The 25,948-nt window shown below is 44.6% G+C and overlaps 1 protein-coding gene across 3 annotated transcripts in view; it reads left to right on the top strand.

Moving 5' to 3' along the window:
* The first annotated feature begins 6,468 nt into the window (after positions 1–6,468).
* Positions 6,469–25,948, top strand: part of LOC135216361 (protein tumorous imaginal discs, mitochondrial-like) — a 162,677-nt gene continuing 143,197 nt past the window's right edge. For all 3 annotated transcript variants that reach the window (XM_064251603.1, XM_064251604.1, XM_064251605.1), the window contains exon 1: positions 6,469–6,672. In XM_064251603.1, the coding sequence (XP_064107673.1) occupies positions 6,498–6,672 (175 nt within the window). In that variant the 5' untranslated portion in view covers positions 6,469–6,497. The remainder of the gene's footprint in view (positions 6,673–25,948) is intronic.

Genomic DNA, 25,948 nt, shown 5'->3' with positions numbered 1-25,948 from the left:
GTCATACTGTTATAGTTCTGAAGGATGGTGTTCCTGCAGCAAAGTTTCAGCAGATGGGCTCCTTTGTATCATGTTGTTCATGGTAGTCCTTATCTACCTATCTATCTTCTTGTCAGAAAAGCCACTTGATATTGGTGCTTAGCTAGTTCTCTCAGTTTTATTGAACGTTTCAGCACAGGTAGTGCAATGAAAGTGAGCCCTCCTTATGTAAACTGTTTATGAATAAATGTCATGCTTTGCCAAATAAGAGATATTCCTGGTTTAGTGAGTTTTATGTAGACTGTCATGGAGTATCCGCTAGGAGTCTGGGATACTTTCCAATTCATCAAAGAAGGATCCTCTTACTTCTCTCGCAATCAAATATGAAGACAAGTTTAATTTAAAGCCTCTTCTTAATGTTTCAATTTCTTTTTTTTTGAGTTTAACTTCACAAAGGTGCAATCCACGTACAAGTGGTAAGTTGGGATGTGATTTTTCCCGAAGCCTACCTCTCCACTGACGCCCATGTAAAAATTGGTGGGATGGATTCCACAGAGGAAGTCCATCATTGCTCTATCACACTGCATATTAAGGTGTGTAGCAAGTGCCTTGGAAAATCAAAAAGAACTTCGTGAATGCCCAAGTAAGCAGAATCCTCTTGCATTGCTCTTCCTGGGCTGAAACACCAATGAAATAGTAGACTGAGAATCTTAAATAATACTCAATAACAGCTTCCCAAACAGAGATTTAGGGTCAGATAAGGACTCTCATCAACTGGTAAGAAGGAGATGCAGCAATACGACATAATTTATATACGAGCAGCAACCAATAATCCCTTCCCCCAACACACTTATTCTTCACGGCGTCCCCACGCCCAGCCACTTTTCAAGTTCTAGTATAAAAAAAAACCGTACCCAAGTCATTTGCCATCAGTAAATGAGTTTGCAAAATAATACCCGAAATGTCCTAGTAAAGGTCCATATGAAAACTTTGTCAAGCTAGAAATGTATACCGGGGGAAACTGCAGGAAAGCGTGAGGAAGTCTCTTCGTACAGCGTAAGTTTGCAACAACACTCATGTCTGGTCGTAATAAGGGGCTAGAACATATGATACTACTAGGATCAAGTGAAAAAGTAAACAAATATTAAAAGTTTTGTGACATCTCATTAATCAATGAAAACTGAAAGAGAGAAATGGGACATAAAGCATGCATATTAATGTTCAAAAGTAGATCTCCTGTCTATCGTATGCCACAAAGAAAGTTCTCTCTACGACGTATAGAACGTAATGACTTTTCTAAATCCCCAGATGTTTTTAGAGCGAAACGTGTCGCTGATAACCGTCATATTTCATGTCAGGTCCGACAAGGACCTCAGTTGGTGAAGTCTGGAGGAATTGACTCATCAATGATTCAGTTAAATAAGTTACATTGGTGTTGTGTTAGCAGTTCACATTTTATCAGTTTTAGATAATGTTGCCTAAGAGTAAAATTATCATAATTTCCACATCGGAAAAAGGTTGCTTTTGTAGATATTAACAATGTTGTAAATTACGCCATGAATTGATGAACAAGTGCATAATATACTGCTGGCTGACTGTAAAAATGAGTCAAAGATTAGGTTGCTTGAGGCTGAAATCAAAACTTACCGAAAACCTGACTAGCATTAGTTCCTGTTGATTGTTGACTAGGCGGTTCATTGATATCTCACAATCACTAGAGTTTCAAAACTATTGCCGCCAAATTTTCTCTATCACTATAAAAATGTTTCCGCTCAGTGTCGTGTAAATCAACTCTTGGAAATTTATCTCACGCTTGATTATGAATGGCAATCAGAAGTCGTAAACCAGCCAATGAAATTCGCACACATACTCAGATCTTCTGCATTATTTACGTTTCTTTCGCTAATGATAAGATATTATTAGCAATATTTCGGAAAGACTTTATCAGTTACATCTTGTCGAGTCAGCAAGAAAGTGACAATTATTTTTAATGCACACCCGTGTCAAAAATGTAAACACTGTAACAACTAAATCATTGACCCAAATTCACTCTCGAATCTCCACCAAGATCTAATTAGATATTGTTCCTTGGAACACAACGAATCATCAACCCGCCATTTAGTTCTCACGCAATTCTGCTCAAAGATAAGCAGATGAACAAAACATAAAACTTGAATCGAAAAGTCACTTATAGAACTTTCATACGTTTGCAACGAAAAGAATCCCAATCCCACAATCATCACCTTTATCATCATGATTAATGCTTAAATGTGAGGAATTAAACTCGTCAAATCAGATATGACACCTGATAAAGACTTCAAAAGTTTTGGGTGATTTCAGTCCCTTGGTGGAGATCATTAAAAGAGGTATGCGGTTAAATTCATGCCTAGTCGGTTTTGGATTTATCTCATACATGTATAACTGAATCACGATAGTTTGGAACGTGATAAATCCATAAATAAAGGTATAAGCCATGAAGGAAAAATAAACAACGGAGTTTCTGCAAGATCTTTCGACTCAAACGTCCTTTACTCTGTTTTTTTCATCTGTCCATCCGCCTGTGGCGTTTTTGTATGGTAACACTGCGTCCCGGGCTTTAGATAGTTACATTCAGCTTACATTCAACGATTATAATAATATCCTCTTTCGAATATTAACGGTGTAATTCGCATTCAGTAAATTATTAAAACACTTTTCAGTTGCAAATGTACACCCAGATATCCTTTTATTTACCTAAAACTTACGAATAGCGTAACTATCTAAAGCCCGGGACACTGTTACCATACAAAAACACCACAGGCGGATGGACAGATGAAAAAAAACAGAGTATAGTTTATCTGCTGAATAAAGGACGTTTGAGTCGAAAGATCTTGCAGAAACTCCGTTGTTTATTTTTCCTGCGTGGCTTATACCTTTATCTATCTCATATATGAACTAAGTAAAACTATTATATAATTTGAACTGAACAAAACTATTATTCAGAAAGTAGCGAAATCGGCAAAATGCACTTCTAATTATGTTGTATTTCCTAGCGATAGTTCAAAGTACAAACTCTGAGTGCTGGTTTCGGACCTTAGTGCAAGTACAGTGCACTCATGAACTGTTAACCAGAAACAGTCATCGCCAGAATTATAGCTATCCGTGTTATAAATACGTTTATTGCAAGAAATTATTCATCTGCACTGGCGCTGCCGTGATGAAGGTGTCTTACATCTCACGACTGAGCTACAAGGAAGGTGGAAACTTTTAACAAGCTTTCTCGGTTTACTTCTAAGTATCGTAGTTTGATTTTCTTTATAATGTATCGAGGGCATTATAGTGCGCTTGCAGATGGGCACTATCAATATTCCCCAAGGTTACCACCAGGGGCCATCTATAGTAACTAAATCATCTATTCAGCTGTCTACTCGTTCGACACTTTATAATCGAACACAGCTGTTGGCTAAGAAAAAGTTTTTAAGCTACTAAAATTCTAATGCAGAGAACAAATGTCGAGCATAAATCTAGACTTTGCCATGATTTTGTTTTAACTATATAAGATGGAAATTTCCTATTTGGCATACGTACTCTGTTGATAAAGTAAGTTTTTAGAGTTAAAATAAAATAAAGTTCAGTTCATACAAGAGGTCAAAGAGATACAGACTTTGTATTTGATATGAAGTCGATTTGCAGAGTGAGTTCAAGTTCAAACTCAGAGGTTATACGTTAAGCCAAATAGCAATTCAACGTTGAGAACAAATTGTTTAAAAAATGCATCTTACATTCATTTCTGTTCTTCTAAGGTGTTTCTGGCATAAATATTTTTTTTTATAGTTACCTCAACCAAAGCAGTTATAGTTTGTGTTCAGTCTTTTACATAAAAGCTAATAATGATATTTTAATGAATTTGGGGAAAGAACTTGTTAGGTGACATTCTGGAGGAGTCAAGCTTTTAGGAAAGATTAGTCTAGGGTCAAAGAACACAGTGAAGGGGTCACATTTTTCTTAAGATTGAAATTGTTCCATGGACTGTCTTAATATTAAAAAATTATAGCCTTAATTCCCCATTAAGCAATTCCACCAAGATCAGAAAACACTTTGAATGTTATCATATCACCTTCAATATAAGTATTCTAACTGGGGATAGGCCCATGATGCATATTTCTTCCATTCCACTTAACCTAAGATCTCGCCGTTTCCTGACATAATCTTTCGTTTAATTCATAAGTATTTAAATCTTCATTTTTATATGGCATTTCTACATTTTTGGCCTTATCTCTGCTCCAGATTTTGATTCTAACATCCCACAATGTTCTCTTTGCGCGATTAGAAAATTTAATGTCCTTATTCCTTGGTAACTTGTATCTTCAAACTCAGATCTCAGATCAGAACAGAATAGCAATACTCTGTATCACAATTTTTAAATGTTATCACCACTTCCTTTAAAATATAATTTGCAACTATTTGTTGCATGAGAACTTTCTTTATACGGAAAGGCTTTTTTGGGCTGGGCGGGGGGGGGGGGGGGGGGGGGGGGGGGGGGAAGGTTGTGTTATTCCTGCTCTCATGTCAGGTTCATGCTTTATGTTATCACATGCATGAATGAATTGTCTCTCCTGATCTATCTTTCTCTTCGTCCAGAATGATACTTTCGTTACCATCCAGTTCTCTCGCTATCTTCCTATTCTGTTTCTTTTGCCATTATTTTCATATCAATGAGATTACATGACCGCCAGTTCATACCTGACTACTGTGGTGATATATTTTACACTTTTTATATATATGTTATTTTACAAATGTTCTCATATTTCTTTAGTTACGAAGAGGACCATGGTTCAAACTTTCAAAAGCTACCTCTTTTCACTGACGTGTCTAAATACAGCATTCAATAATGTGTTATATATACAGAGTGGGCCGAAAGTAGCCTCACAGTTAAAACAGGTAATACGCAGTACATTTATTTTTTTTTACAAACAATTAAGTAGCACTGTTGTGTGCCTTTGTCTTACAGTTCAATTGCATTTATTTATTGAGTGACATGAAAAGGATAAAAATAAGTAGCTTGTATTAATAGCACAGTATTAATTTTCTATTGAAGAGCACTTTGAATGAGAAACAGTTCATGAAGTAACTGTGAGGCTACTTTTGGCCCACCCTGTACATTATTATGGTGGTATTGATATTCATTTATAATTTCCGGCCGAAGTATATATCTTACTGCATCTGAATGGTAAATATGAATGGTAGGGCTATACCGGAAGTCTCTTTATCATACCTCATAAGTGTATGAAGACTTTTATTGCTTGTATCGTGTGCTGTAGAATCAAATGTATTCGGATTACCCGCGTTTACCTTACAATGACGCAAGACATCAGCTGTATTCTGCTATCAGTGGTAATGCTAAATAGCATATGTAAATCCATATTTCTGCTCTATTCTCACAGTATTATAACTGAAATCGCTCTTATAGTTTATACTTTTCTTGTTCGAAAGAGCAACCTGAGCCCTACAACGGCGTATTATTTAAACCTATTTATATGTAAACACGGCCTAGATCTTGCCGTCGAACAATCTAGTAATGATCACGAAGCGCGATCTGGTCTTCTTACCTTTCGAACGGCACCTCCCTCTTGTCTGCAAACACTGCTATCATTCTGTAAAAAAAAGTCAAACATTTGCGAAATGTCGTTCTATTGATAACCTAGGTTGCTTGTCATTTAAGAAGTTCTATTTGATTTCAGAAGCTTTCAAATTAATTTTCCTGTTAAGAATGTAAATTCATTGTTGTCATTTTTAAAAATCTGTTTTCTTTGTCTTTTATGTAGCATGACGGGCAATATCGTTAAAATGGGAGGGAACAGAAAGAAAACCACTCTGTCTTTTTCACCATCTAACTCTTCCCCCACACCCCCATCCACCACCAACCCCCCTCCAAAAATAAACGGAGGAAAAATTACAAATTGACAGTTGTAAATTCTGATGAGGTAGTAGGTGAATAGAGGCCTACCTGAAAGAACGGGAATAATAATAATAATAATAATAATAATAATAATAATAATAATAATAATAATAATAATAATAATAATAATAACTAAAGAGTTTCAAAATGATCTTGAGTTTATCTCAGTTGATACTAATCACCCTGTTGAACGCACTTACCAAGGTCATCTATCCCTCTTCTTTACAACGAATGCAGAGATAATAAAGTTTATTAGAATTGCAATATATTCTTAATCATAACATACTGAAGCATTTCAGTTTCTTATATGTAAGCTGCCTCCATCCTTCCACCATTCACGGAATAGTGAATAGTGAAGTAATTTGAAGAGAAAACTTGAATCGAGTTGCATTACCTTACCATAGCTTTTTATATTTTTCCCTGTAGCACTTGAGCCGCAAGAGATCATTAATTGAAAGGGAAACACATTATGTTTTTTATTATTCCATAAATTGGTGAAATAGAAAGAAAGCGTATAGTAAACAAATTCCGACTAGGGATCTATGAGAGGTCGGATTTATTTCATTCCGCCACTAACAACATGGCGGCTACCATGGGGTTGAGCGGTGTGGTACCCCTTTTAAAAAACTTATCCTGCCGTGCTTATTTATATCAAGTTAGGTTTTATAGAATTTCTCATGCAGGAGTCTCGATATCACTCAAATCTACTCCGAAGCTTCTACATCAGAGAATAGGTCCCGGGTTAATATACAAAGGTAAGTTGTGGTGGTGTTTCGGCTGCGTCGTCTGCAGCTGAGCTAACCCACGGCAAATCATGTTATGCAAGGCTCGCTATGTTGTAGAAATTGTATGTTGTAGGAATTGTCATGCATTTCTATTCACTTTCAGGCCAGATGCATTGTTTTTCATTTCGTCTTTTCCTATGTGTTTCATTTCGTCGTCTGGGAGAGAGAGTTTGCCTCTTCATTGTTAGAACTAGGCTATTAGGCTAACAGACTTAGGTACATAGGTATAGGCTAGCCTAAATACCATTTACCGAACTACCTAGTATAGGGTATAGATGGACCCTAGACAAGTTGATGTAGAGGCTGGTCAAATGTTATTGGTGTGATACCATGTTTTACTGCTTGCTTATGAATAAATTCCAGTGTGGACAAAAGGCAGCTCTTGTCACCTGAGTACAAGTCAGTCATGGGCAGATACATAGGCTACTAGGTATAGGTACTAGGTAATTACCTAAGGATTGACCACGGTGTTTGTACCCCTGATGCATTATATGCATCATACCAGACCAGTTTGGAGTTTCCTGTTTAAAGCTTAATGATAGGTAGTTCCCATAGAATATCCAATGTTTGAGCACATTTTGTGTTTTTTGTTATTTGTTTAAACACTTGTACCTTATGGCAGGCATGGTTGGCAAAGCGATAGTCCACTAGATGTCAATCCTTGTGTTCTCCACATATTTAAGTTCTGAAACAATTTGTCTTCGAATGACCTGTCTTCATTTTTGACCTGGAGTCAAAGCAGCAATTAGCCTATCCCCTTCCCATGGAAGGAGCCTCGGCATATCTAGGGTACTTATCCGCGGCGGCCTAGACTATGGCAGTTGCGGTTTTTCTATGCAGTTTTACCTACTGAACAAGAATTTTAAGTCATATTTATTTGGACGACTGTAATTAAACCCCCAGGGGCCAGTACTAAACACGGCGAAATACATTGGACGCCCCAATCCCAAGTGGATGTCGTATCCGCGGTTACGTTCCTTGCAGTCCGTGCGGACTGCTTCTGTAGAAATACCGGAGCCTCTACCATAGATTGAAAGAATATTGTGATCAACGTTGTCAGCAGCAAACAGAACAGTCACATCTGCTAAATCAATACCCTCACCCAAAATATCTACAGCAGCAGTGTCAGCAGCATTCTTTTCAAATTTCAGAACTTCTCTATATGATAAGCAAAATCCCATCTTACGCAAATTATCTGCAAGGATCTTACGCAAATTATCTACAAGGAACCTTGAACGATACAAATGATGTGTTTGTAAGGCAAGACCTATCTATATTGGGGATAGAAAAGTTCCAAGGACATACTGCCTGAATGATTGCCTGTCCAACCCCTGCAACCTTTTGGCTCTTATCTTTCCCCACAAACGAAATATCCAGTAATGTGCGAAGACTGTCTGGAAGATACTTCAAAGCAAGATCAAGTTTTAGCATATCTGTACCTGGATATTGGTCTGTAACAGAGGGAACTTCAGTTTTTATATCACTTTTGATAAGTCTAGCAGTAGTTTTGATAATTCTTCCCTTCTGAGATTCCTCATCAGTGTCCCTATGACACATGAAGTATGGTCGAAGGATGTGAGAACTTGTTTCCCTCATTGTAACAATATCATTTTGGCCTTCTCCTTCTATTATATATATTTAGTCCCCATAATGCTCTCTCAATTTTTGTTTAAGGTACTGATTGCCATACGGAAAGGAATCTTCAATGCAAAGATATTCTTTCATTTTTTCCCTTAGGGCAGACTGTCAATTGTTCCTCATCACTAGCTTCAAGATAAGAGCACATTTTCAAAAAGGCCTGATCTTTGTCTTCATTTTTGGGTCGTCCTGATTTTCTTTGCTTTGTATTTGGTCCCATCTTAAACCTATTGGGAATATCATGCCCGGATCGAAAGTCACAACCATAGTAGTACTCAATTCGACCTTTCACTGTAACACCCCAGTCATCCAACCGGTCACCAAAACAATGCAACATTGTTTTAACAAAATTATCTATCTTCACAAAACTGAATTGTTCGGACACGGGATACAAACCTTTCGGTCCTTTTACAATAGGAAGGTTACTAGCGGCAGCTGGATAGGTCGTAAGCTTTCGAACAAGGGGTTCGGTACTTAACTGCTTGTCCGACAGTGCGCGCGCCGCGCGACTGGGAGGTGAAGAACCACTTTTGCTTTCGGCCTGCTGGTGTGTAGACATGCTCTTCATCGCTTTTTGCTCGCTTCATCGTCATGTGCTTTCAGGATATTTGTGTTTTCTCTTACTATTTGTGTGTGTAAAAGTGAACTGTAAGTACGCATATTCATTTTTCATATACACTTTGTTTATTTATGGTTATGGATCAAGGATCGATGTAATCTCGCGCCTCCTATTACCTGACAACTGTGCCCGGGGTTGAGGGGCGTAAATGTGGAAAATTGAGAGTTTTCTTGAGATCGATCCCTAAGTCCTTTGTGCTTGGTGCCGAGGGCGGGAGCGCGCTCATGCCGAGCCGTGTATTTTTGGGTGAAAGTGAAAATTGTAAGTGCAGTACTCTTTTTCATTTTTCATTTATATTTGTTCCGATACGTAATACAAACCATCGGTCCTTTAACAATAGGAAGTAGCTAGCGGCAGCTGGAACGGTCGTAAGCTTCGAACAAGGGGAGAACGGTAGTTAACTGCTTGTCCGACAGTCGCGCGAGGTAAACAAATCACTTTTGCTTTCGGCCGCGGGTGTGAAGGACGTGTTCGTCATCGCTCTCTGCCCGCTTCATCGTCGTATGCTTTGTTTATATTGTGTTTTCTACTAATGGTTTGTTTGACTTGAAAATGAAACTGTAAGTACACTGTTTTCATTTTCATTACTTAATTATGAACCAACATGGAGCTATCGCCGTAGATGCGGCGATTTCCTCTCTTTTCATGAATTGAACCCTTGAATTATGTCTCGGTGCCGAGGGCGGGCGCGCTCGCGCCAAGTCATGTATTTTGGGCGAAAGTGTTTAATTGAAAAATGTAAGTACTCTTTTCATTATATTTTTGCCCTGTGCGTTCGTTGCCGAGAGCGTGATTGCGCTCGGCACGAGCCTCTTATTTTGTTTGATAGAATGCAATGAAAGTGGATTCGCAATTGCTGTATTCTTTTCATTTTCATTTATTTATTTGCATCAATTTTAATTTGGATCAATTTTCGCTCTTACCCGGGAATTGATCCTTACGATTTTTCTGTGAAAGTGAAATCGAAATCGCAAGTGCAGTATTCTGTTTCATTTTCATATATATTTTATGATAGCATCATATTATTATGGATCAAGTTTCCGCTCTTACCCGGGAATTGATCTTTTCCCCTTTAAGTTCTATGAAGTGAATCGCAAGGGCAGTATTCTGTTTCATTTTCATATTACTTTTCACTGCTGTGCGGGGGTAGAGGAAGCGAAGGTCTGCCAGGAAGTCGTCGGAAAGCTCTCCCGCGACTCCCTTGGTATCCGATTCTTCGTCTTCTTCCTGCCCCCCGCTCAGCTTCCTCGTTGTATTTTGTATTTGGGGTCTTCCTTGCGTTCGGGGTGGGGCATGTCTTCCCCCCATGCGTGAGGGAACCCCTCTTACTAATCTATCTGTGCTACCGCAGGTGCTACATCCGTGGGAGACGACCTTGGACAGGTATGGACCACCGCGGCGGCAGGGCGTGCCTAGCATCCACGGGCTGCTGCAGCGTCTAGCGAGGTCTGGGGCGGTCTCCACTACTACCTCCACGGCCGCTTAATGCTGGTCTGGCCCCCCCGCCTGGTCTACACTCCCCATGCTGTGTCGGTGACGCCGTCTGCCGCTACTAGGGCCGGTCGCCGCCGTACCGAGGGGGGGTATGCCGCCGCCGCCCTGTGTTCTTCGTGTTGCCTGCCCAGACTTCCGCTGTTCCAGCAGCTCGCCCCTGGACCGGCCGCCAGTACCCAGGTTCCCGCTGGCTGCCGATGATTCTACGAGGCGATGGCAGGGCCTGCCGTATCTGCCGCTGATGTGGTTCCCGCTGCTGGCTTGGCTGTCCCTTCTGGGTTTACCGCTGCCGCTGTTCCTGCGCTCCTGAGCTGGTTGCTGTACCTGTCGCTCCTCGTTCCTGCGCCTGTCCATGCTGGTCCTGCCCACGGTGTATCTTCCCCAGTCCCAGGTCCTTCCGGACAGGTGCAGTCGGGCCTTGTTGCTTCGGCAATAGCCCCGGCTCCGGCCTGGATGGAGAACCTGACGACTGTCCTGCGTGAGCTGACGAGGAAGAGGAAGAAGAAGAGGAAGGTGTCATCTTCGTCTTCATCGTCTGCTGGCTGCCTCTTTTCCCCTTGACTTCTAAGGCCCATAAGCCGAAGAAGAAGAAGGCTGCCTCCCCCCCTAAGAAGTCTCCTTCGGGAACTTCTAAGGGCCCGTCCCACCCCGGTGGGAAGGGGGTTCCTTCTGCTAGTCCTCCTGCTCCTTCGGGAGCGGGGCCCGTCTCCCCTTCCGTAAGGAAGAGATAGACGGGGACCAGAGGAGTACCAGTTAGCGCTGGTACTTCCTCGCCTGGTGCTAGCGGCGATGCCGCTACGCCAGGTTCCGGCTCGGTCTTTCGAGTGTACGCTCTCCCTCGGGAGACCGTGCAGCCAAAGTTTCGGCGCCAGAGTTCGCTCGGCGCCAAGACCGCGGCACGGAGCAGAAGGCTTGTGAGAGCCGCTCAGGTGACTCTCGCCAGACCAGCGGCCGCTCTCGCAGCGACCACCTGGTAACCCGGGTTTCCCCCCTAAGAAGGCTCCTTTGGGAACTTCTAAGGGCTCGTTCCACTCCCGTGGGACGGGGGGGTTCTTCTGCCGGTCCTCCTGCTCTTTTGGGAATAGGGCCCGTCTCCCCTTCTGCAAGGAAGAAGAAGACGGGGACCAGAGGCGTACCGACTACCACCGGTATTTCCTCGCCTGGTGTTTGCGGCGCTGCCGCTACGCCAGGTTCCGGCTCGGTCTCTCGTTCGCGAGAAGTTCCGAGTATACGATCTCCCGCGGGAGAGCGTATAGCCAAATTTTGGCGCCAGAGTTCGCTCGGCGCCAGGACTGTGGCACGGAGCAGAAGCTGGTGAGAGCCGCTCAGGTGACTCTCGCCAGGCCAGCGGCCGCTCTCGCAGCGACCAGCTGGTAACCCTGGTAGACGTGACTGTCTCTGACCAGCCACGGGCTGAGGCTGGGAAGAGGTTCCCCCCTCTCGATCGTTGGTGCCAGCCTTGGCTGGTACCAGCGGTATGACGCGCCGCGAGGACACGCACCGGTCTCACCACGACAGTGGTCTCTGCAGGTCTCCTGACCGCCGCTCCCACAGGGACTGGGCGGATAGGGGGACCAGCAGCACTCCTCTGCACACGAGATCGGGGCCGCTGTTCTCGGTCCAGCAGTTTCCCTGGGAAACGGCTCGACTAGGCCTGCAAGTTGGCGATCGCCTGCAGCCCTCCAAGCCCGCTGGTTCTGCCAGCGAGGAGGCGAAAGAGGAGCTGCGTGTCATGCCCCTTCCGCCTCTCCCGTGCCTGCAACTTCCTCGGTTTGCACCAGGAAGAGCGAGGCACAGCGGGGTGATCGTGAGGGGCATGCCCCGCACGATCCCGTCACGACGCTGTAAGTACCAGGTTCGATCTTCGGACCGACCAGGACGTACGCGCAAGTGGCAGGAGGAATCCGAGAGGTATCTATCGCAGTTCCTCCTCCTTGTGGCGGAGAATCCGTGCGCGGAGGGAAGTTTTTTTTAAAAATTCACCATAAATTTAAATATTGTGCTAGAGACTTCGAATTTGTTTCACGATGAAGATAAATCACTGAATATTGCTAGACTGTAAGAGTTTTATCTTACAATTGCGTTTTTCGACCATTTCGGTAGAGTCAAATTTGACCGAACGTGGTTTTTTTTTCTATTTATCGTGATTTATATGCAAATATTTCGAAAATAGAAAAGCTACAACCTTCAACTATTTTTTGTTGTATTATACATGAAATTGCGCACATTTTCATATATAAAACGTTATGTAACGGCTAATTTAAAATGGTGCAAACATTACCACAATCGCACGTATGATTTTTTCGGAAGAGTTACCGTGCGGACGTAAAGAAAATGTTATTTTCATACATTCAACTTACCTGTCAGATATATAGATAGCTATCGACTCCGTCGTCCCCGACAGAAATTCAAATTTCGCGGCACTCGCTACAGGTAGGTCAGGTGATCTACCGCCCTGCTCTGGGTGGCAGGCTAGGAACCATTCCCGTTTTCTAATCAGATTCTCTCTGTCGCCGGTAGTATCAACATTGTTGTTACTTCCTCCTGACTGGAATTCTTTTTTCACAACGCTTTTGATCATCTTTCGACTGATTTTTGGTGACGTACTTGGATCGTTGTTTGGCATTCGCTATCATGGACTGTTTTTTGGACTTCGCTTTGGATTTTCGTGAATATGTCTGATTCTAGTGTTAGCTTCAGAGTGTGTGTGAATGAGGGCTGTAAGGTGAGGATTCCGGAAGCTTCGGTAGATCCTCACACTACATGCAGTGGTTGTAGAAGGGTTGAATGCTCAATTGAGAATACGTGTAACGAGTGTGAGAGATTGAGTGCGCAAGAATGGAAGAATCTGACTTCTTACTAGAAGAAGTTAGAGAAAGATAGAGAGAGGAAGGCGGCTTACAAAAGCCGGAAGATGTCTAGTAGTTCTGTAGCTTCTTCTTCTTCTCATAATTTTGCCCATTCTATTTCAGCCCGTTCACAAGTTAATCCCTCTGATTCCGCCTCAGAAATAGCGGAACTCAGAGCTTCCCTTCAAAAAAATGCAAGAAAAAATGGAAGCATTGGAAGGTAGAGAAGTGAATGTGGTTTCTCGAGTGATGTTAGTGTCCCCAGTGTAGTGGAGGGGGCGTCTGGTCGTCTCTGCGACGCTCCCAGGCCTAGACCTCTTCCAAGCTCCCTGGCCCAGAGGAGAAGGAAAGTTGAAAGCCTTACGGGGGTCGTGGAGAATCCCCAACGATCAGGCGTCCCTTTGGCAGAATCTTATACATCTCAGACTGCCAGGGACAGCTATAGGAAAAGCGTCCTTCGTGAGTGCTTTTCATCATCTAGTTCGCCTTCTCCGAGAAGAGGATGGAAGGAATCGAAGCTTTCACGTCCGCTGAAAAGGAATTGGAAAGAACCTGAGCTCAATTCTAGCCCCGAGCGCTTCTCTGAAGAGGATGCGCCTTCGGTAATCAAGAAAGCTAGAAAGGAGTTGATCCTTGGAATGTAAAAGACTCTTGAGCGCCTTCCAGATCTCCTTCTCCTGATTCGAATGAGCCTTCGACCAGGAAAATTTTGATGAATGTACAGGAGCAATTAGCGTCTTTGGTAGGAGTACTTTCTAAAGAGCCTACTCGTAAAAAGGATGACAGGCTTCCGATTAAGAGATCCAAATACCGATCTCCTGTCGGGCGCGACGAACCCTCCAGGGGAGTTGTCGCACAAGCGGCCATCTCTGGGGGGAGCGGTGCGCTAGGCAGGCGAGACGTGGGAAAGGAAGTAACTCCTGCCAAGCGTCAGGCGCCAACTAGGAGCCAGGCGCAAGTAGGCGCAAAGAGCCTGACTTTACTGTAGATCGTTCTAGGCCCAGATCTTCATCCAAGCAACAAGAGCCAACCGGAGAAGAGAGAACTCCTGATAGGAGTATAGCGCCCGCTAAGCGCAATATACTTGCCGTTCGAAAGGCGCATTCCATGAGCGATACTCCTACCAAGCCACGGGAGTATTCGGAACTAGACGCGCCTTCCATAGGTCAGGAGTATTCGGGAAGAGATACTCCTGCCAGGCGCCTTGAGTACTCTGACCCTCGATACTCCTACCAGGACGCCAGGGAGTATTCTAGACTTTTTACTCCTACCAGGCGCCAGGAGTATTCAAAGCGCGATGCGCCTACCAAGCGCCAGGAGTATTCTGAGCTTAATACTCCTAACAGGTGCCAGGAGTATTTGGAGCGGGATGCGCCTACCAGACGGCAGGAGTATTCGAAGAGTGTAACGACTGTCAGGCGCCAGGAGTATTCCAGACAGGATACTCCTACCAGGCCCCAGGAGTATTCTCAGCGAGATACTCCTGCTAAACGCCAGGCGCATTCTCCTCATGAAGAGCTTGACATCCGATAGGAGTCTAACAGACGTAAAGCAGTGATACTTGACCTCCCGCCTAATGATAAACGTAAGGAGAGAGTTACTCCTAGCCCTCTCCTAATAGAAGTGCTTTTTCTTCGGAAAGGAAGAAATCAAGAGAGGAGACAGAGGAGGGAAGGGAGCCTTCTCCTTCCGATCCTATTAATTTAGATGACGTCTCGGAGGACAAAGTTACTAACAGAGAAGGGCTTTCGAATTACAAAGTTCTTTCTACTCTTCTCTTAGAAGAATATGGAGATGCATTGACTCCAGCCGCTCCTCCTTCTCCTCGCTCTCTATTTTCAAGTACGAAGGCACACAAGTCTTCATCTTTCCTGAAAATGAAGCCGGCCATATCCATGAAAAGGGCCTTACAATCTCTGACTCTGGATCACGACTAAGAAGGAGTTAGGAAGGACAATCTTTTGCATGCCTCCCGCTAAACTAAGGGGTAGGAGAGGCATATGGTACGAAACGGGAGAAAATATGGGATTGTCTCTGCCCGTTTCAGCTGAATCGGACTTCTCCAGTCTCGTAGACTCGTCGAGGAGACATGCCTTAAATTCAGCGAAAGCAACATGGGGTCTTTCGGAAATGGACCATCTCCTGGGCAAGGGACTTTTTCCATACCTTAGAAGTATTTAACTTCCTAGATTGGTCCCTTGGGGTTATTGCTAAGAAGTCCCATGAAAAAGAACAACTAAGCCCTGAAACCTTGCATAGCATCCTTACATGCATTGATAAGGCGGTTCAAGATGGATCGGCGGAAGTGTGCTCCCTCTTCGGTGCGGGAATACTAAAGAAGAGAGCGGTTGTTCATAGTGCCTTTCTCACTAAGGCCGTCTCGCCTTCGCAGAGATCCGCTTTGCTGTATCGCCTCTCTCTGAAACATTTATTTCCTTCGCAGTTGGTGAGAGACATTGCCCATTCACTAACTGAGAAAGCCACTCAAGATCTTTTAAGGCAATCCTCAAGGAAAAATAGACCTGTGGCTAGTGAGGAAAAGAAAGCCTCTAGGCCAGCTCAACAACAGCAGCCCTTTCGAGGAGGCCCTCAGGCTAGATCCATCGTCAGAAGAAAGTCAACGGAAAAAAGGGGAAGATCTGCCTTCCGTCCCTTTAAGAAGGGAAAATGAGAAATCTTTCCTCCAGACACCTGTAGGAGCCAGGTTACAATTCTTTGCGGGAGCATGGGAAGACCATAGGATCCGATCCTTGGTCGATGTCAATAATCAAGAAGGGTTATTATATCCCATTCAAGGACAGACCCCCTTGACAACATCACCGAGGAACTGTCAGCCAGATACAGGGACCCTGTTCTGATGGATACTCTTCGTCAAATGTGGAACAAATGTGGGACAAAAGAGCAATAGAGCTGGTACTGGATCAAGCTCCCCGGGGTTTTACAATCGCTTGTTTCTCGTAGCGAAAGCCTCGGGGATGGAGACCGGTACTGGATGTAAGTTCACTGAACAAATTCGTACTACAACAGAAGTTCAGCATGGAAACGTCTGCCTCAGTACTTGCAGCTCTCCGTCAAGGAGATTGGATGGCGTCCCTAGATCTTCAAGACGCATATTTCCACGTCCGATTCACCATTCGTCGAGGAAGTACCTTCGTTCATGTTCGAGGAAGGATCTATCAGTTCAGGGCCCTGTGTTTCGGCCTTTCTACGGCTCCCCAAGTCTTTACAGACTTGATGAAAATGTGTCAAAACACCTTCACATGAAAGGGATAAACGTTCTCCCTATACCTGGACGACTGGCTCATCAGGGCCAGGTCTCAAAAGCAGTGTCTGGAGGACCTGTCAACAATCCTGGAATTGACAAAGACATTAGGATTAATCGTGAACCTCGAGAAATCTCAGATGGTCCCCAGCCAGAACGTAGTCTATCTGGGGATTCAGATGGATTCTCGGGGTTTTCGAGTATTTCCTTCTCAAGAGAGAGTAAGGAAAGGCTGTGCCACAGTATTGAGCTTCTTAGAGAAAGAGCGTACTTCAGCGAGGGAATGGTTGAGCCTTCTGGGGACCTTTCCTCGCTCGAACAGTTCTTTCCCTCTAGGAAGACTACATCTCGTCCGCTTCAGTTCTTCCTGAGAAGCAGTTGGAGTTGGAAGACAGGACAGATCTCGGACACGTTTCCAATCTCATTAGAAGTAAAGCAACAATTAAGGTGGTGGTTGACCCCCTTAGAAGAAAACAAAGGAGTATCCTTAGAAGTTCGGAACCCAAACCTGACATTGTTCTCAGACGCGTCGGAGACAGGTTGGGGTGCGACTTTAGGGTCCAAGGAAGTGTCAGGCACCTGGTCGGAAGAGCAGGTGTCATGGCACATAAATTGCAAGGAGCTCTTTGCGATTCACCTCGCGCTAAGGAGCTTCGAGCAGATAGTCAGAGACAAAGTGATACAGATAAACTCCGACAATACGACCGCTCTGGCTTATGTCAAGAAACAAGGAGGAACTCACTCTCTCGCCCTATACGAACTGGCAAGAGATCTGCTGATTTGGGCAAATCAAAGGAACGTGGTTCTTCTAACGAGATTTGTTCAAGGGGAGAGGAACGTGAGAGCGGACAGACTGAGCAGGAGGTTCCAGGTCCTTCCTACAGAATGGACCCTCCACTCGGAAGTCTGTCAGAACCTTTGGTATCTTTGGGGGAAACCGCAGATAGATCTATTCGCCACGTTTCTCTCCAAAAGGATAGATACATTTTGCGCCCTGGTAGAAGATCCCAGGGCTTATGCAATAGACGCCTTTCTCCTGGACTGGTCAGGGCTAGACGTGTACGCTTTTCCCCCATTCAAGATTCTGGGGGAAGTAGTCAGAAAGTTTGTGGCCTCGAAGGGAACCAGAATGACTCTGATAGCCCCATATTGGCCATCCCGAATTTGGTTCACGGAGGTGATGGAGTGGACAGTGGACTTCCCCAGATCTCTTCCAAACACAGGATAGATCTGCTCAAACAACCCCACTTCGAGAGGTACCATCAAAAATCTACCCGCTCTTGCTCTGACTGCCTTTCGACTATCGAAAGACTTGTCAGAGCGAGAGGGTTTTCTCGCAAGGCGGCAAGCGCAATTGCTAGAGCCCGCAGATCATCTACTAGGCGAGTGTACCAGTCGAAGTGGGAAGTTTTCAGAAACTGGTGCAGGTCGAAGAAGCTGTCCTCTTCCAATACCTCTGTAACCGAAATTGCGGATTTCCTTCTTTTCCTGAGGGAAAAGTTACATCTTTCTGTACCAACAATTAAAGGATACAGAAGTATGCTTTCGTCAGTCTTTAGAAACAGGGGCTTAGACTTGATGAATAATAAAGATTTGCACGATCTCATCCGCTCCTTTGAAACGTCGAAGTCAGTAGAGCCTAAGATTCCGAGCTGGAACTTAGATGTGGTTCTGAAATTTCTGTCCTCGGAAAAGTTCGAACCACCTCATACGGCTTCATTCCGGGATATCACTAGAAAGTGTATATTTCTGCTATCTCTAGCTACGGCTAAAAGGGTCAGCGAGTTGCACGCCCTTGAGTCACGAGTTGGCTTCAAAGAAGATTCTGCGATTTGTTCATTCCAGACTCTTTTTCTTGCCAAAAACGAGAACCCTTCGAATCCCTGGCCTAGGAGTTTCGAGGTAAAAGGACTTACTAGCCTAGTAGGCTACTAGTAGGCAGAGAAATAGAAAGATCACTTTGTCCAGTTAGAGCACTGAAATTCTATCTGGACAGAAAGAAGCGGTGGGAGGCTCACAACATGGTCTATGGTGCTCGGTGAAAGACCCCAAGAGACCTATGTCTAAAAAATGCTTTGGCCTTCTTGTTGGAATGAATTACCGAGGCTCATAAGAACTGCCCAGATGACTCTTTTAATCTATTAAGAGTAAGAGCTCATGAGGATAAGGGCAATCGCGACATCAATTGCGTTCCAGAGAATATGTCACTTAAAAATATTTTGGACGCAACCTATTGGAGATGCAACTCAGTATTTGCATCTCATTATTTAAAAGATGTGCGAGTAACGTATGAGAAATGTTTTTCTCTAGGTCCGTTTGTGTCAGCACAGACGGTTCTGGGTAAAGGAGAGAGCACCGATCCTTAAATATGTGTACGTAACCCTCTTGTCGGATGTGTTCTTGTGTTTCCTGTGCATGGGAGTGTCAGATGTCGCACTGGCGGCCTTCACTTCTCTTCATTAGGAAATTGAGTGACAGCTGACTATTAGAGGGGTACAAAATTTTGTTTGATTTTGTATGTATGATTTTCGAGTTTGTGGTTGTTTGCTAAGAGTTTGGGGATGACTCTTAACAATCTTAGAAACTAACACGGGTTAGGATTGGGTGATCGGGATCGGTTGTGGTGCTCCTTAAAGAAGGCGTGTTGTCATATAAGCGGATTAGCACCCCTTGACAAATGCCAGTTAGGCTCTGCCGAGTAAGTGGATAAGACCCCATCGACAGACCAGCAAGAACTCTTGGCCACAGATCACTATCTCGCTAAGGCTCTTGAGATGAAGCAGACTCCTGGGCAGTAGCCACGAAGTCTTCCATCTAATAAGGTAGGAACCAAGTTTTATTTATACCTACAACATATGTTGTTTACCTGTCTAGTCAGTAAGTTAGCTGTCTCTTGCCCTCCACCAAAGGGTGTCAATCAGCTATGTATATATCTGACAGGTAAGTTGAATGTATGAAAATGATATTGTTATGATACAATAAAGTTTCATACATACTTACCTGGCAGATATATACGATTGAAGACCCACCCAGCCTCCCCGCAGGAGACAGGTGGAAGAGAGAATCTGATTAGAAAACGGGAATGGTTCCTAGTCCTGCCACCCAGAGCAGGGCGGTAGATCACCTGACCTACCTGTAGCGAGTGCCGCGAAATTTGAATTTCTGTCGGGGAAGACGGAGTCGATAGCTATGTATACGTCTGCCAGGTAAGTATATATGAAACTTTATTGTATCATAACAATATCATTTTTTTCATAAATTCACCATAAATCAAAATATTGTGCTAGAGACTTCCAATTTGTTGCCAAATGAAGGTAAATGCTTGAATATTACTAGAATATAAGCGTTTTAGCTTACAATTGCGTTTTTCGACCATTTCGGTAGAGTCAAAATTGACCGAAGGTTGAAAATTTGTCACTTATCATTTTTTATATGAAAATATTTCAAAATTGATAAAAGCTACAACTATGGGTTGTTTTTAGTTGTGTTTTGCATGAAATTGCGCACATTTTCATATATAAAACTTTATGTAACGGCTAATTTAAAATGGTGCAAACATTACCACAATCGCATGTATGATTATTTTCGGAAGAGTTACCGCGCGGACGTAAGGAAAAAGTTTTTTCATAAATTCACCATAAATCGAAATATTGTGCTAGAGACTTCCAATTAGTTGCAAAATTAAGTTAAATGATTGAATATTACTAAAATATAAGAGTTTTAGCTTACAATTGCGTTTTTCTACCATTTCGGTAGCGTCAAAGTTGACCGAAGGTTGAAATTTTGGCACTTATCGTTATTTATATGAAAATATCTCAAAACTGATAAAAGCTACAATCATGAGTATTTTTTTGTTGTATTCTACATAAAAATGCGCACATTTTCATATATAATACTCCATGTAACGGCTAATTTAAAATGGTAAAAAAATTATGTCAAAGTGACGAAATAATTTCCGAGATGTGTCACAGATACTCTTAGTGCGGCAAGAAAGAAATTCGCGCTTGCGCGCCTGCGTAACTATTGTAAACAAAACAACACCTTGATCCGTGAACTCCCAGCATCCCCCAGAGCGCGTGATTCAAGAGTTTTCGGCTGGTAGGCCTAAAAGTATTTTTCCGCGAATTTTAAAAAAAACTTTTGTATGTCGACGTAAAATACGTCCAGTCGGCACCCGAGAGACAAAAAATGTCGACGTAAAATACGTCCAGTCGGCGTTTAAGGGTTAATATGAATGTAATCGAACAGAATGAAGATCGGATTCTGTCCGACTAAAGCATTATAATTGTATTATATGTATCATCATATTAGCGTAGTATAAACTAACTCGGCAGTCATTCACGCTGGAATCGGCAGATGACGAATACGGGTTTGCGTTGCCGTATCCATCTCATTCTCTCCTGATTGCCTAAAATGACTAACGTAACAACACTCTCACTTATGCCAAGTTTGTACAAACGTCTTGAAGGAGACGTGTGTTCAACTATGTTGACATTTAACATAGTCAATGAGGTATCTATCTTGGGGCATATAATCAGATGTCAGATATAAGGAATTCGTAAAAAACACAAAGATAATTGGAAGAGCCCCCGATCAGCGACGCCTACGCCTCCTTGAGGCATTATTTATCCTCGAGCAGGAAACCCTTCCTTAATACGACACAAGTAACCCTTTCCTTCCTGCCCTGCCCTGTGTTTAAGGAAAGACCCAGCCCCCCCCTCCAAAGACGAGAACCACCAGCGGCCCAGGAACGGGGCCAATATCGAAGAGGTTAGTAGAAATACCAGGAGGGTTACGTCACCACGGTCGCAGCCAATGAAAACCCGGCTCCAGGTGACGCAACACACCTGAGAAGATCAACTCGCCTCGGAGAGTTTCGACGCCTGGCCGCCAGCCAATGAAAAGTCAAGCACCCTACCGGGTCCTGGCAGGAGCATCCGTGAGCGCCCGCACGACCATGATATATAGCGAAGGACTCATATAGCGAAGGACTCACCACTAAGATTCAGTCCTCCAGCAACCATCGCTGTGACCATGCCCTGACAGATCTGGGCGAAACGTCGTATTATCAAATTACAATGGCAACTGAAATTAATATTAGGCCTAATAAAAGTTAATTTAATTACCTTTAAATATATTTTGTTCATGTCACTTACCTGACAGATATATATACGTATAGCTGTATTTTCCGAAGTCCGACAGAATTTCAAAACTCGCGGCACACGCAGTGGGCGGCCAGGTGGTAGTACCCATTCCCGCCGCTGGGAGGCGGATATCAGGAACCATTCCCATTTTCTATTCATATTTTTTCTGTCGCGGTCGGTAAACAACTGTTTACAGACCTCCGCCTAGGATTTTTTGGATTGACTCGTTCTAAGTATCTGGATTGACTTTTGGTTATTGATTCTGGATTGTTGGATTGGCATACGCGATAGTGGACTGTTTTTGATTTTGGTTGGCTTTTTCTGTAAACGTGATGTCTGATCAAGTTCAGTGAGTTTCAGAGTGTGTGTGAAGAGTGATTGTAAGGTGAGGCTACCTAATCATCGGTAGATCCTCACACAGTATGTATGGGGTGTAGGGGGCATGTAGTTTATTGGATGATCGGTGCAATGAATGCGAAGGTTTGACCGATGATGGATGGAAGGTGTATGATTCTTATCGGCGTAAATTGGAACGCGATAGAATCAGGAGGTCTTTCTCCAAGAGCGGTTCTTCGAAAGGTAAGGGAAGTAACATTTCACCTGCATTAACACCAGTAGAATTTGTTTCTCCTAAACCTGTGTTGTTGCCGTCGGGCCCTGATTCTGTGTCTGGAGAAGATAATGCCCTTTCTCTGATTTTAGAGTCGTTACGCACTCTAGAATCAAAAGTGTTAGCCTTGGAAACCGGCTCAGTTAAAGTGTGTGATTGTGCCCCTAGTGTTGTGGAGGGGGCGTCAGATCGGCCCCATAATGCCTCTAGGCCTAGACCTCTATCGGACTCCCAGTACTCAGGGAGTGGGTATGTCGAAAGCCGCAAGAGGGTTATGGGGGCTCCCCACCGATCTGGCGTCCCTTCGGCAGGACCTGTTGTTAGTTCCCAGGCTGCCAAGGAGCGTGCCCAGGCTCGCATCCTCAAGGACTGTTTTTCGTCCTCCGAGGCGCCCTCCCCGCGCAAGGGGTGGAGCGCTCGGAGAGACTCGCGTCCATTGAAAAGGACTTTTCCGAGGGAGGACGCTTCACGTCCTCTCTCTCCGTTATCGTTGCGGTCGCGTTTCCGCCACAGAAGAGAGGTAGGACGTCATCTGAGGATGACGCTGAGAAGCGCTACATTCGCTCTTCGGAGAGGCAGGTAGCTGTACCTGTGAGAAGGAAGGAACGGAGGCGTCCCCTCGCCCCTCGTCCTTCCCTCGCAGGTTCAGCCCTTCACCTCCTTTAGTTTCTTCACCAACGAAGAACATTCTTGTGTCCCTTCAAGACCAATTGTCGGCTTTGATGGCTCAGAAGACTCGCCCAGCAGCAGTCGAGCCTAAACGTAGGAAGGACGTCAGGCTGCCTGTCAAGAGGACGCAGCAGTCCCCTTCTCCTTCTCCTCGTTCGTTTCTTTCTCCTCTTGCGTCTCCTGCGGGGCTCCCCCGATCTCGTTCTTCCTGTAGGAAGTCTCGTGGACAGGACGCTTTTCTTCCCTCTCGACGTCCTGCACAGACCGCGCGTCAGGAAGCTTCGGAGGACGATCGGCAGGACGCTTTTGAGGACGCTCGGCAGGATGCTTTGTTAGACTCTTTGCCGTACGAGAAGACTTTCGAGAGCGCCCAGAAGGACGCTTTGAAAGCGAAGGCTGGACGCTTTAGCGGGAAGCGTAAGGACGCTCCTCTAGAGTGAGTTAGAACAGCCCAAGTAGCCTCTTTTGACGCTCAGCGCGGTCAAGACGCTCTTCGTTCTTTATGCTCTAAGGATCGACAGAAAGTCGGTCGCATTGAAGAAGCTTCTGCACCCAAAGCTCGAAGGTCTTTGCTGAAGGCTAGACCCGTTGGGCGCACGCCCTCTCCGGAGGAGCAGTCTCCGATTCCTCTCAGGGAGGAAGGAGAGTTTAGTAGTCCGGCGGACTCGGTTGAGGAGGAGCAACCTTTGGTTTGTTCATGAAACTTACCTGTCAGATATATATATAGCTGTATTTTCTGAAGTCCGACAGAATTTTAAAAACTTCCGACACACGCAGTGGTCGGTCAGGTGGTTAGTACCCATTCCCGCCGCTGGGAGGCAGGTATCAGGAACCATTCCCATTTTCTATTCATAATTTTTCTGTCGCCGGTGCTGATTTGGGATTTGTGGCTAGGCATACGCTATCTTAAATTGATTTGAATTTGATTCATTTTTGCATAAAATATCTGAATCTAGTTAGGCTAGTTTCAGACGGGGTTGTCTGCAAAGATAGGGTGTGGCTACCGAAAGCTTCGGTAGATCCGCACTTGGTATGTACGAGGGGTATGGGTCTTGCTTCTTTGTTGAGATTTGTCATGTAAGGAGTGTGAGACTTTGTCTATTCCGTAAGGAAGACGTATGTTTCGTATGTACGCAATTAATCAGTAAACATGTCTAATTCCGTAAGGAAGACGTATGATTCGTATGTACGCAATTAATCAGTACAAGTAACAAAATCAGGGTAGTGAACCTGCTAACCTTCCTGTAGACTTTATTTTGCCTAACCCTGTAGTATGGCCTACGGGCTATGAATATGTCTACGAGAGGTGCTCGCTCTCCTTCATTGCGTGAAGTGCTACTTCTGTAAAATTGTTACTCCTAACCCTGCATTGTTGCCTTCGGGCCCTAAGCAGTGTCTGTAGAGGAATTGCCCTTTTTCTGATACTCTTTCGATTCGTAACTTAGAATCGAAAGTGCTTGCTTAAAGGAGTAAAAGTGAAGTGCAGAAGTGCAGTGATACCCCTTGTGTAGTGGAGGGTGCGTCAGATCGGCCTCGTTTCGCCTCTAGGCCGGGACCTCTGCTTGACTCCCAGGTCCCGGGGAGGGAGCATGTCGAAAGCCTAAGGAGGGTTACAAGGAACCCCCACCGATCTGGCGTGCCTTCGGCAGTTTCTGATGAAAATCCCCAGACTGCCAAAGTGCGTGCGCGTGCACGAATCCTGAAAAGGAAAAGATTGCTTCTCGTCCGCCGAAGCGTCCTCCCTGTACAGGGGTTGGAGCTTTCGGAAGGACTGCGCCCTCTCAAATAGAAGCTTTATAGAAGAGGACGCTTCACTTCCTCTCTCTCTCTCTCTCTCTCTCGTTATGCGTTTCAGTGAGAAGTAAGAAGGCGAACGTCGCCTGAACTCGTGTCCGTCTTTCACCGAGAAATACGTAAAAGAAAGTCATAGTAGCAGGAAGCTTTTGAGAGCGGTACGCCCAAGCCAGGCGCGCGGCGGGTGCACGCCAAAGCCGCGCGCCAGTGACGCCGAATCCAGGCGCGCCGGTTGGACGCCCCCGACGCGCGGCTCGGTGGACGGACGAGCGGGGGGCTCCGGTGGACGACGACGCGCGGCCGCGCCAGTGGACGCCGAGCGGGCTCCGGTGGACGCCACAGCCGAGGCGCCGCGCCAGTGGACGCCGAGCGTGCACCAGCGCACGCCAGGTGTGTCGCCTGGCTGAACGTTTCTGTTGAACTCTTCAAGCTCTTGTTTCAGATTTGGGCCTAAAGAATTTTTACCTCTACCTTCGGTGATACCTTCTACCTCACCTGCAAAGAATGTGAAGTAGGCGTGCTGGAGGAAGCTTAAAGTGAACAGACAACTACTTCTTCGAAACCCAGCAAGACATCGGGTTTCGTGAATTCAAGAGGTCTCTGTCAATTAATATTGCTTTTCGCTTAGGTGGATGGAGTTAAGGAAAGCTCAAGGGAAGATCTCGTTTGCTCTACCGCAAGCTTTGCCATTCTGCCAATAAATTTAAGTTGCCACTACCGCAGTCAAGACTTTGCGATAAGGCAGTTACGGGTTATAAAGGCTCGATGTCCTGCACGTCAGGACTCTCGGCAACGTTCAGTAGGATTCTTGCAAAGGCACTCATCAAAAGGACGCTCTTCAGGAAAGCGCAAGACAGGACTTCCTTTGCCATACTGCCAATAAATTTTAAGCTTTAGCAGGCATTAGTTGTGATACGGGAGAGGAAGCTGGTTGGAGAGTTTCTTCCTCTTCCCAGGATAATTTTGCAAGCTTTTTAGCCCATCTGAAAGGTTTTTTTCAGATGATAGATTTTGTTAGTTTACTAGTCGGGACTACGCTGCCGAATTGAACATCGTTCGTTCTACCTGCCGTAAGCCCAGTCATCTAACAGGATTCTTGCCCCTTCCTCGTTTGAGACGGGAATCGAAAAAATTAAATGCTCGCTTTCCTGGATTACGTTTTGTCAA

The sequence above is a fragment of the Macrobrachium nipponense genome, chromosome 6 (genome assembly GCF_015104395.2).
Source record: "Macrobrachium nipponense isolate FS-2020 chromosome 6, ASM1510439v2, whole genome shotgun sequence".
Classification (NCBI taxonomy): domain Eukaryota; kingdom Metazoa; phylum Arthropoda; class Malacostraca; order Decapoda; family Palaemonidae; genus Macrobrachium; species Macrobrachium nipponense.
This window is presented reverse-complemented; position numbering and strand designations above follow the sequence as displayed.